The sequence below is a fragment of the Bufo bufo genome, chromosome 2, assembly GCF_905171765.1.
Source record: "Bufo bufo chromosome 2, aBufBuf1.1, whole genome shotgun sequence".
Classification (NCBI taxonomy): domain Eukaryota; kingdom Metazoa; phylum Chordata; class Amphibia; order Anura; family Bufonidae; genus Bufo; species Bufo bufo.
Window position 1 is genome coordinate 25,863,322 of NC_053390.1, and position 12,650 is coordinate 25,875,971.

At 43.7% G+C, this 12,650-nt stretch overlaps 2 protein-coding genes across 3 annotated transcripts in view; both read right to left on the reverse strand.

The window, feature by feature from the left end:
• The window catches only part of LOC120991227 (gastrula zinc finger protein XlCGF26.1-like), a 136,854-nt gene that overhangs the window by 109,382 nt on the left and 14,822 nt on the right, over positions 1 to 12,650 (reverse strand). The gene's annotated exons all lie outside the window — the stretch shown is intronic.
• LOC120991226 (zinc finger protein 260-like) overlaps positions 1 to 12,650 on the reverse strand; it is a 61,111-nt gene that overhangs the window by 44,813 nt on the left and 3,648 nt on the right. Inside the window, exon 2 of the mRNA XM_040420087.1 lies at positions 2,057 to 2,065. Within this exon, the coding sequence (XP_040276021.1) occupies positions 2,057 to 2,065 (9 nt within the window). The remainder of the gene's footprint in view (positions 1 to 2,056; positions 2,066 to 12,650) is intronic.

A 12,650-nucleotide genomic window follows, 5' to 3' on the forward strand; every position in this document is an offset into this window, starting at 1 on the left:
CCGCTCCCATCTTGGTTCAACCTGATGTTTCTCTGCCTTTCATTGTTGAGGTGGACGCTTCTGAGGTGGGTGTTGGTGCGGTCTTGTCTCAGGGTCCCTCTCCTGCCAAATGGCGGCTGTGTGCCTTTTTCTCAAGGAAACTCTCCTCCGCAGAGAGAAATTACGATGTGGGAGATAGGGAGTTGTTGGCTATCAAATTAGCTTTTGAGGAATGTCGCCATTGGCTAGAGGAAGCCAGACACCCTATTACTGTGTTTACCGACCATAAGAATCTGGCCTACTTGGAATCAGCCAAGCGTCTGAACCTGAGACAGGCCAGATGGTCTTTATTCTTTTCTAGGTTTAATTTTGTTGTCACGTTCCGCCCTGGGGTTAAAAATGTGAAGGCTGATGCCCTGTCACGTTGTTTTCCGGGAGGGGGGAAGACCCGGGTCCAATTTTGGCTGAAGGGGTGGTCGTCTCTGCTCTTTATCCTGATTTGGAGGCAGAGGTTCAGGCAGCCCAGGCAGAGGCTCCTGATCTTTGTCCTCCTGGGAGGTTGTTTGTGCCTCTCGCTTTACAACACAAGGTTTTTAAGGAGCACCACGATACTGTCCTTGCTGGGCACCTGGGGAGTAGAGCCAAAGTGGATCTCATTGCTCGGAGATTCTGGTGGCTGGCTCTTCGTAAGACGATTGAGGGTTTTGGGTCAGCCTGCGAGACCTGCGCTCATGCCAAGGTCCCTCATTCACGGCCATCGGGTTCTCTCCTCCCGTTACCCATTCCTTCCCGTCCTTGGACGCATCTGTCCATGGACTTCATTACGGACCTGCCTCGTTCCTCGGGGAAGACTGTGATTCTGGTAGTAGTGGACCGTTTTAGCAAAATGGCGCATTTCATTCCCTTTCCTGGGTTACCCAATGCTAAAACGCTGGCGCAAGCATTTGTTGATCACATTGTCAAATTGCATGGCATTCCTTCAGACATTGTTTCTGATAGGGACACGCAGCTTGTTTCCAGATTCTGGAAGGCTTTCTGTTCTCGCTTGGGGGTTCGGTTGTCGTTCTCTTCTGCTTTTCACCCGCAGTCGAATGGCCAGACCGAACGCGTCAATCAGAATCTGGAGACATATCTGCGCTGTTTTGTGGCGGAGAATCAGGAGGATTGGTGTTCTTTTTTGTCCCTTGCTGAGTTTGCTTTAAATAACCGTCGCCAGGAGTCCTCTGATAAGTCACCATTTTTTGGTGCATATGGGTTTCATCTGCAGTTTGCGACATTCTCTGGAGAGGGGTCTTCTGGTTTACCTGATGAGGAGAGATTTTCCTCGTCTTTGTCATTTATTTGGCAAAAGATTCAGGGTAATCTGAAGAGGATGAGTGAGAGATATAAGCGTGTGGCGGATAAGAGACGTGTGCCTGGTCCGGACCTGAATGTGGGTGATCTGGTGTGGTTGTCTACAAAGAATATCAAACTGAAGGTTCCCTCCTGGAAGTTGGGTCCTAAGTTTATTGGGCCTTACAAGATCTTGTCCGTCATCAATCCCGTTGCCTTCCGTCTTGATCTTCCTCAGACTTGGAAGATCCATAATGTTTTTCACAGGTCCCTATTAAAACCGTATGTCCAACCCACTGTACCCTCCTCTTTGCCTCCTCCTCCGATTTTTGTTGATGGTAATCTTGAATTTCAGGTCTCTAGGATTGTGGATTCTCACATTATCCGCGGTTCACTCCAATACCTTGTTTATTGGGAGGGTTATGGTCCTGAGGAGAGGATGTGGGTCCCAGTGGTGGACATTAAGGCCACTCGTCTTATCAGGGCTTTCCATAGGTCCCATCCTGAGAAGGTGGGCTCTGAGTGTCCGGAGTCCACTCGTAGAGGAAGGGGTACTGTCACCGCCAGCTCTCTGAGAAGCTCTGGCAGACGTTCTTCTGTACCTCTTGCATGATGTTCTTTGTTTTGGTTTTTGTCACCTCTTTTCCTTCTCCCAGCTGTCATCAATTTACACTGATTGCCTTCTCTTTATATTCCCTCCCATACTGCCTCACGTTGCGGTTTATACTACCTGGATTGTGTTCACTGCTACATGCTGCAACTGCTGGTTCCTCAGATAAGTCTTTTCCTTTATTTGTGTTTCCGTGCTGGCTTGATTCTAGGTGACCCTGACTCCCTCCGTATTAAGTGCAGGGAGCCGGTGGTCGTGTCCCCTCACTATTATAGGGTTTTCAGGTGTCACACAGTCTAGGTACGAGGACATGCAATTATCTATCATAAAGATCTTTGCATGGGCAGAGCAGTCAGGGAGAGCTCTAGGGGTTTTATAGGGCTCACCCATATGTTCCTTAGTTTGGGATCAAGTCAGCCGGATGTTTATTTATAACTTCCAGTTTTCTGCAACACCATCCGTGACAATTTTTGATAAATCCCGTTAAAGCCCCGTTCCAGAAACTCAATTATATTATTTCCCCCTGACTTTATCCATTGAACTTGAGCAGCTAGATAATAACCCTGAAAAAAGGGAACTGATAGCCCTCCGTCCTCTTCCGCTAACCAGAGATATTTTTGCTTAATTTTAACCCTTTTTCTACCCCAGATTAAGTCATTGAGCAGTCGTTCCAAATAGTTGAAAAACTGATCTTTTATCCAAACTGGACATAATGCCAAAATATGCAAAATATGGGGAAGCAAAATCATTTTGATCAATGCGATCCTATCCGCCTGTCCCATAGATAACTTCTGCCAGATTACGATCTTACTTTTACATCTGACCATCAAGGGAGTTACATTCAGTCTCACAAGTCTAATATGCTTGCACTTAACTTTATACCTAAATAATCCATGGATTCCGTGTTTTTTAATACCTTAATACCTAAGGAATTCGGTAGATTTTTCTGATCCAGTGGTAATAGTACTGATTTGGCCCAATTAACTTTATATCCCGAGATATCACTAAACGTATTTATTATGTCCATAAGATAGGGGAGCTATTATATTGGGTTCTCCAAAAAGACAAGAATATCATCCGCATACATGCTTATCTTGTCAGATATCCCATTCATACCAAAACCAGAGATCCCCTCATCCGACCTAATTTTAGCAGCCAATGGTTCTATAAATAAGGCGAACAACAAGGGAGAAAGGGGGCATCCCTGTCTTGTTCCTCTATGCAACTCCACTTGTTCAGACCATACTCCATTGATGTTAATTCTAGCCTTGGGATGATTATATAGAATCTGGGTCCATTTAATAAAATATTCACCCAAGTTCATCTTATGTATTACTTTCCAAAGATATCCCCACTCCACCCTGTCAAACGCCTTCTCAGCGTCTAATGACAGGATGGAGCGGGCACCACCCCCCTGACCAACCTGGATATTCAAAAAGGCCCTGCGTATACTAGATTGTACCAATCTTTTAGGTATAAATCCAGTCTGGCCTGGGTGAATTAGTCTATCAATTACTCCCTTTAATCTATTGGCGAATACTTTAGCACAAATTTTGTAATCTGTATTTAAGATAGAGATCGGGCGATATGCACCGATCTCCCTTTCATTCTTTTTTAGGATAAGTGTAATTACTGCTTCAGATAAAGATACTGGTAACTGACCTATCTGATAAGAATTATTTAAAACCTGTAACAGCATTGGCAAGATTACATCCCCGTATTGGCGATATATTTCAAACGGAAGCCCATCGGTCCCTGGGGAATAGTTTCCCTGAATTGTCCCGAGGGCCGCCAATAATTCATTTAGTTCCATTGGCCGATTCAATATTTTGCACTCCTGATCTGTTAATTTAGGAAGACTGGAGGAATGGTCCTCGTTTTTGTCTTTGGCAGAGTTTGCCATAAACAATCGTAGACAGGAGTCCATTGGTAAGTCGCCATTTTTTGGGGCATATGGGTTTCACCCGCAATTTGGCACATTCTCTGGTGCGGATACTTCTGGTATCCCTGAGGAGGAATATAATTGTTTTCTATATGGCGGAAAATTCTAAATAACTTGATGAATATGGACAACAAGTATAAATGTATGGCTGACAGGAAACATATGAATGGTCAGGACCCAAGTGTGGGTGATTTTTTGTGGCTGTCCACAAGAAAAATTAGGTTGAATGTTCCATCTTGGAAGTTGGATCCAAGGTTTATTGGTCGATATAAGATCACTGCCATTATTAATCCTGTAGCTTTTTGTCTTGAACTTCCTTAGGCTCTGAAAATTCATAATGTGTTTCACAAATCTTTGTTGAAGAGATATGTTGAACCATTGGAGTCATCCCCCTTGCCACCTGCTCATGTCATGGTGGACGGCAGTTTGGAATTCCTCCCTAGATCTCTTCAGTATCTTGTTCACTGGAAGGGTTATGGACCAGGGGAGAGGATGTGGGCATCTGACGTGAATGCCAGTCATAAGATTAGTCCTGGGTGCCCGGAGGTCACCCGTAGAAGGGGGGTACTGTGACGGACATTACTGCAACAGGTGGCAGGAGATTAGTGAGACTGGCAACACGTGGTTTGATCTGACATGTTTTCCATTTGGATCAAATGACGTCTGTGTTGTTTCTGGTGCTTGCCACACCTTCTTTCCCCAGGTGTGGCTATTATGGTCATTTAAACTTCTCTATTTATTGTTGTTTCTCCCACTATGCTATGCAGTTTAAAGCTTCAGTTTGAGTTGTGAATAGCTGGTGCGTGGATCTTGGCTGAGTTCCTGGTGCTGCCATAGCCACTTAAAGTTAATAGTTTGCTTTTTCCTGTCATATAGTAACATAGTGCATAAGGCCGAAAATAGACATTTGTCCATCCAGTTCGGCCTGTTATCCTGCAAGTTGATCCAGAGGAAAGCAAAAAAAAACTGTGAGGTAGAAGCCAATTTTCCTCACTTTAGGGGAATAAAAAATTCCTTCCCGACTCCAATCAGGCAATCAAACTAACTCCCTGGATCAACGACCCATCTCTAGTAGCCATAGCCTGTAATATTATTACACTCCAGAAATACATCCAGGCCCCTCTTGAATTCCTTTATTGTACTCACCATCACCACCTCCTCAGGCAGAGAGTTCCATAGTCTCACTGTTCTTACCGTAAAGAATCCTCTTCTATGTTTGTGTACAAACCTTCTTTCCTCCAGACGCAGAGGATGTCCCCTCGTCACAGTTACAGTCCTGGGGATAAATAGATGATGGGATAGATCTCTGTACTGACCCCTGATATATTTATAAATTGTAATTAGATCTCCCTTCAGTTGTCTTTTTTCTAAAGTGAATAACCCTAATTTTGATAATCTTTTAGGGTACTGTAGTTGCCCCATTCCAGTTATTACTTTAGTCCTCCATGTGTGGTCTGACTAATGCTTTGTAAAGTGGTAGGACTATGTTCTCATCACGGGCATCTATGCCCCTTTTGATGCAACCCATTATATTATTGGCCTTGGCCGCAGCTGCCTGACACTGGTTTTTGCAGCTTAGTTTGCTGTTTATTAAAATTCCTAGATCCTTTTCCATGTCAGTGTTACCGAGTGTTTTACCATTTAGTATGTACGGGTGACTTGCATTATTCCTTCCCATGTGCATAACCTTACATTTGTCAGTATTAGAACTACAGAGCGATCTGGATAGACTGGAGGCTTGGGCAGATAAGTCTAGAACTTACCTCCTTCCCATGTGCATAACCTTACATTTGTCAGTATTAAACCTCATCTGCCACTTATCTGCCTAAGCCTCCAGTCTATCCAGATCGCTCTGTAGTAGTATACTGTCCTCTTCAGTGTTAATTACTTTACACAGTTTAGTGTCATCCGCGAAAATTGCTATTTTACTATGCAAGCCTTTTACAAGATCATTAATAAATATATTGAAAAGAATAGGGCCCAATACTGACCCCTGAGGTACCCCACTAGTGACAGTGACCCAATCTGAGTGTGTACCACTAATAACCACCCTCTGTTTTCTATCCCTCAGCCAGTTACTTACTTACATACAGACGTTTTCTCCCAGTCCGAGCATTCTCATTTTATATACTAACCTTTTATGTGGTACAGTGGAGAAGTCCAGATACACGACATCCATTGATTCACCGCTCTCAAGTCTAGAACTTACCTCCTCATAGAAACTGATTAAATTCGTTTGGCATGACCGATCCCTCACGAAGCCATGCTGATATGGCGTTATTTGCTTATTTCCGTTGAGATGCTCTAAGATAGCATCTCTCAGAAAACCTTCAAACAGTTTACCCACAACAGATGTTAAACTTACCGGCCTATAGTTTCCAGGCTCTGTTTTTCGACCCTTTTTGAATATTGGCACCACATTTGCCATGCGCCAATCCTGTGGGACATTCCCTGTCAGTATAGAGTCTGCAAATATCAGAAATAATAGTCTGGCTATGACATTACTTAATTCCCTTAGGATACGGGGGTGTATGCCATCCGGTCCTGGCGATTTGTCTATTTTAATCTTTTTAAGTCGCTGTTGTACTTCTTCCTGGGTCAGACAGGAAACTTTTAATGGGGAATTTATTTTTACATTCAGCATGTCATCTGACAGTTTATTTTCCTCAGTGAATACATTGGAGAAAAAAATATTTAACAGCTTTGCTTTCTCCTCGTCGCTCTCTGTGACTCCTCCCTCATTATTCTTTAAAGGGCCGACACCTTCAGATTTATACTTTTTAACATTTATATAATTGAAGAACATTTTAGGGTTAGTTTTACTCTCTCGATCTCTAGTTTGGCCGCTTTTATTTGTTTTTTACATGTTCTATTTTTTTCCTTATAGTTTTTCAGTGCTTCCGTGCTACCCTCCTGTTTTAGTGTTTTATATGCTTTCTTTTTGTCATTTATTGCTTTCTTTACAGTTCTATTTATCCACATTGGTTTCTTTTTGTTCCTTAACCTTTTATTCCTATACGGTATGTACCTCTCACAATGAGATTTTAGGATGCTTTTAAAGATATCCCATTTTGTGGCTGTATTTTTATTTTTGAGGACTTTGTCCCAGTTAGTTAGGCCTATGGCCTCTCTTAGTTGGCTAAATTTAGCTTTTTTGAAGTTTGGTATTTTTGTTCCTCCCTGTAGAAACGCTCTTTTGAATGATAATTGGAAGGTTATTACTTTATGGTCACTATTTCCCAGGTGTCCCCCAACCTGCACGTCTGTTGTTCTGTCAGGCCTATTGGTTAATACTAAGTCCAGTATGGCCGTCCCTCTAGTCGGGTCCTGAACCAGTTGGGAGAGGTAATTGTCTTTGGTTATTGCCAAGAACCTGTTTTCTTTATGAGATATACAAGTTTCAATTTCCCAGTCTATATCTGGGTAGTTGAAGTCCCCCATAATAACCACCTCATTATTATTTTCCGCCTTGTCTATCTCATTTAGTAGTAGATTTTCGGTGGACTCTGGTATATTAGGTGGTTTATAGTAAACTCCTATTAGTAATTTATTATTGTTTTTAGCTCCATATATCTCTACCCACAGTGACTCCACATGTTCATGTCCCTCACCTATATCTTCACGGAGTGTGGGCTTTAGACAAGACTTTACATAAAGGCAAACCCCTCCCCTCTCCGGTGTTGACGATCCTTTCTATACAGACTGTAACCTTGTACATTAACTGCCCAGTCATAGCTATCATCCAGCCATGTCTCAGTTATTCCCACTATGTCATAGTTCTCCTCATACATCACTAATTCCAGTTCCCCAGTTTTATTTGTCTGGCTTCTGGCATTAGTATACATACATTTGAGAGGTTTATGTATATTTTTTATCCTACACCTTTCCTTCTGAACTGTTCTAGTCCCTCCTTCCATTCCTCCCCCAGTCCCACTACCTTGCCCCCGGTCTCTATCTGCACTATCTTCCCCTTCTATAATGTAATTTCCCTCCCCCCCAGTCCCTAGTTTAAACACTCCTCCAACCTTCTAGCCATCTTCTTTCCAAACACAGCTGCCCCTTCCCCATTGAGGTGCAGCCCGTCCCTACGATAGAGCCTGTAGCCGATAGAGAAGTCAGCCCAGTTCTCCAGGAACCCAAACCCCTCCTTCCTACACCAGTTCTTGAGCCACTTGTTAATCTCCCTAATCTCCCGCTGCCTTTCTTGTGTGGCCCGGGGTACAGGTAGTATTTCAGAAAATACTACCTTTGAGGTCCTAAGCTTTTGACCTAAATCCCTGAAATCATTTTTAAGGACTCTCCACCTACCCCTAACTTTGTCATTGGTTCCGATATGGACCATGACCGTTGGATCTTCTCCAGCCCCTCCCAGTAATCTGTCAACCCGATCCGCGATGTGTCGAACTCTAGCGCCAGGAAGACAGCACTGTTCGGCGATCACGGTCTTTGTGACAGATTTCCCTATCTGTTCCCCTAATAATGGAGTCTCCCACTACCAGCACCTGTCTGGCCTGCCCTGCTCTCATGGTCCCCTGCTTACTGGAGCTGACATTCCCCTGACTGGCAGAGGAAGTGTCCGGCTGCAGCAGTGCCATCCCTGGACTGACATCCCCCTCATTTGCCAAACGTGCAAACTTGTTGGGGTGTGTCAGATCAGGGCTAGCCTCCCTGGCACTCTTTCCTCTATCCCGCTTTCTAACTGTTACCCAGCTAGCTACCCCACTTTCCTCAGCCTCCTCTCTGTCACCCTCCCCCTCATCTACCCCAAAGAGTGCTTGCTCGGTGAGAAGCAAACTCTTTTGCAAATTGTCAATGCCTCTCAGTGTTGCAACTTGCCAATTTAGAGACTCGATTTGCGATTCCAAACGGGTAATTTGCTCACATCTTGAACAAAGATATACACCCTCGAACGGTTGTTCCAGGACTGCATACATCATGCAAGATGTGCACTGGACTGCGTTGTCAATTGTGCAACACATACTAAATGGGGATTACACCACAAAAGCGAAAAATACAATATAATGTAGTACTAAGAAACTGACTAATTGCAGTCCCCCCACTGAAGTCCCTGAATCTAAAGTCACTTAATCTTAAGTCACACACTTATGCAAACACACGTCGCAGTCAAACTCGCGTTATATATCTGCTTATATAAATATAAATGCAGCTCCCTGAGGGAGACTCCTGTTCGTCCTTCCTTTTGGAGGAATAGATTGTCTCGTTCCTGACATTAGTACCAGGGTCCTATAGGGTGAGTTAGGACATTAGGTATTCCTGTGTATGAACTCACCTACCTCTGGGGTCTGTTCATACTGGTAGTTAGGACTTTGATTAGGGTTTTACTAGGAGGTTTCCATCTCCTTTCCCTAGTTTCCAGGCCTTATTCCCTCACCCTTTTCCCTCCTATGTTCGGTGTGGTGTTTCTCTCCCACACCTGAATGTGACATCCTAAGCTTGTGGAAACCTTAACCCAGAGGAGTTGAATATTTGGTGTACCCTGTCATTTCAAGCTTGTCAATCCTACAGATGGTAGAAACATTTCAGAGACAAGTGTTTTGTTTTCCAGCTGATCTGAATTCTGTTAACTAATAATGGCTCTGAAGTAGGTTGAGAACTGCACCTAGAGAAACATATAGTCATTGGGCTCTTGGAGTCCTTTGAGAAGTATCTTTCCTCAAACCCAAAAGACTTTAATGCTATAGAAGATCACGTCTGACTCACCCCAAAGACTTGAGGAAACAGTTAGTGTAAGAGCAGACATTATAAGCAGGGTGGCACCTACTGTACTTGTTTGAGGCTCCTTCAACATTCTTGCTGACCGACAGTCAAGGTCTAACCTTTCCAGGAGAATGGTCTCTGAATCTAGAGATCTTCAAACATTGGATTTTTAATCCACACTAGCACCATTAGGGTTAAAGGGGTTGTCTGGGTTCAGAGCTGAATCCGGAGATACCCATAATTTCACCCAGGCAGCCCCCCTGATGTTAGCATTGGAGCATTTCATGCTTCAATGCTCTCCTTTGCCCTGCGCTAGATCGCGCAGAGCAAGGGCTCTTTTATTTACCATAACACACTGTGTTTAGTGACGTCACTGGCTAGGGCAGCGCTAAAGCCCGCCTATCAGTGCCGGTGACGTCACCGGGATTCCTGGCAGCCCCATAGAGAGCCCCGTTCATCACCAGAACTCCGGAAAATGCCTTTGTCCTGCGCAGGGCCCTTTTGCCTTCACTCTGCGGTCCAGCTCACCACAAACCATCTCGATTGGGTTCAGGTCCGGTGACTGTGGAGGCCAGGTCATCTGGCGCAGCACCCCATCACTCTCCTTCATGGTCAAATAGCCCTTACTTTCAAAGTTTTCCCAATTTTTCGGCTGACTGACTGACCTTCATTTCTTAAACTAATGATGGCCACTCGTTTTTCTTTACTTAGCTGCTTTTTTCTTGCCATAATACAAATTCTAACAGTCTATTCAGTAGGACTATCAGCTGTGTATCCACCTGACTTCTCCTCAATGCCACTGATGGTACCAACCCCATTAATAAGGCAAGAAATCCCACCTATTAAACCTGATAGGGCACACCTGTGAAGTGAAAACCATTTCAGGGGACTACCTCTTGAACCTCATCAAGAGAATGCCAAGAATGTGCAAAGCAGTAATCAAAGCAAAAGGTGGCTACTTTGAAGAACCTAGAATATGACATTTTCAGTTGCTTCACACTTGTTTGTTATGTATATAATTCCACATGTGTTAATTCATAGTTTTGATGCCTTCATAGTCATAAAAATAAAGAAAACTCTTTGAGAAGGTGTGTCCAAACTTTTGGTCTGTACTGTATATATACACAATTTTTAGACTAATGCTGTGAATGCATGGCTTCCTATGTTTATAGTACTGTAAGGAGTATGGAGTATTGTTGCGCGAAACCAGAGTATTGATTTTAGTTTCCTTTGTTTGTTGCAGCAGTGGTGATACTGCTGCGGTACCGCAGCGTCAGCGAGAGAGTATAAAGAAAAGAGCACCAGTGTAATACAGTTGCAAGATCTTCAAACAAATTGCTCAGTGGAATCATGTTCAGTGCCAAGATGGAAACATTCCTTTCCCATTATTAGGCAGACAATCCCTTAACCGCAGATACAGTGGGGGAAATAATTATTTGACCCCTCACTGATTTTGTAAGTTTGTCCAATGACAAAGAAATGAAAAGTCTCAGAACAGTATCATTTCAATGGTAGGTTTATTGTAACAGTGGCAGATAGCACATCAAAAGGAAAATCGAAAAAATAACTTTAAATAAAAGATAGCAACTGATTTGCATTTCATTGAGTGAAATAAGTATTTGAACCCCTACCAACCATTAAGAGTTCTGGCTCCCACAGAGTGGTTAGACACTTCTACTCAATTAGTCACCCTCATTAAGGACACCTGTCTTAACTAGTCACCTGTATAAAAGACACCTGTCCACAGAATCAATCAATCAAGCAGACTCCAAACTCTCCAACATGGGAAAGACCAAAGAGCTGTCAAAGGATGTCAGAGACAAAATTGTAGACCTGCACAAGGCTGGAATGGGCTACAAAACCATTAGCAAGAAGCTGGGAGAGAAGGTGACAACTGTTGGTGCGATTGTTCGAAAATGGAAGGAGCACAAAATGACCATCAATCGACCTCGCTCTGGGGCTCCACGCAAGATCTCACCTCGTGGGGTGTCAATGGTTCTGAGAAAGGTGAAAAAGCATCCTACAACTACACGGGAGGAGTTAGTTAATGACCTCAAATTAGCAGGGACCACAGTCACCAAGAAAACCATTGGAAACACATTACACCGCAATGGATTAAAATCCTGCAGGGCTCGCAAGGTCCCCCTGCTCAGGAAGGCACATGTGCAGGCCCGTCTGAAGTTTGCCAATGAACACCTGAATGATTCAGAGAGTGACTGGGAGAAGGTGCTGTGGTCTGATGAGACCAAAATAGAGCTCTTTGGCATTAACTCAACTCGCTGTGTTTGGAGGAAGAAAAATGCTGCCTATGACCCCCAAAACACCGTCCCCACCGTCAAGCATGGGGGTGGAAACATTTTGCTTTGGGGGTGTTTTTCTGCTAAGGGCACAGGACAACTTATTCGCATAAACGGGAAAATGGACGGAGCCATGTATCGTGAAATCCTGAGCGACAACCTCCTTCCCTCTGCCAGGAAACTGAAAATGGGTCGTGGATGGGTGTTCCAGCACGACAATGACCCAAAACATACAGCAAAGGCAACAAAGGAGTGGCTCAAGAAGAAGCACATTAAGGTCATGGAGTGGCCTAGTCAGTCTCCGGACCTTAATCCAATCGAAAACCTATGGAGGGAGCTCAAGCTCAGAGTTGCACAGAGACAGCCTCGAAACCTTAGGGATTTAGAGATGATCTGCAAAGAGGAGTGGACCAACATTCCTCCTAAAATGTGCGCAAACTTGGTCATCAATTACAAGAAACGTTTGACCTCTGTGCTTGCAAACAAGGGTTTTTCCACCAAGTATTAAGTCTTTTTTTGTTAGAGGGTTCAAATACTTATTTCACTCAATGAAATGCAAATCAGTTGCTATCTTTTATTTAAAGTTATTTTTTCGATTTTCCTTTTGATGTGCTATCTGCCACTGTTACAATAAACCTACCATTGAAAGGATACTGTTCTGAGACTTTTCATTTCTTTGTCATTGGACAAACTTACAAAATCAGTGAGGGGTCAAATAATTATTTCCCCCACTGTATCTTGTCCATTCCTTGGAGGTTCAGGCTGGCCTACA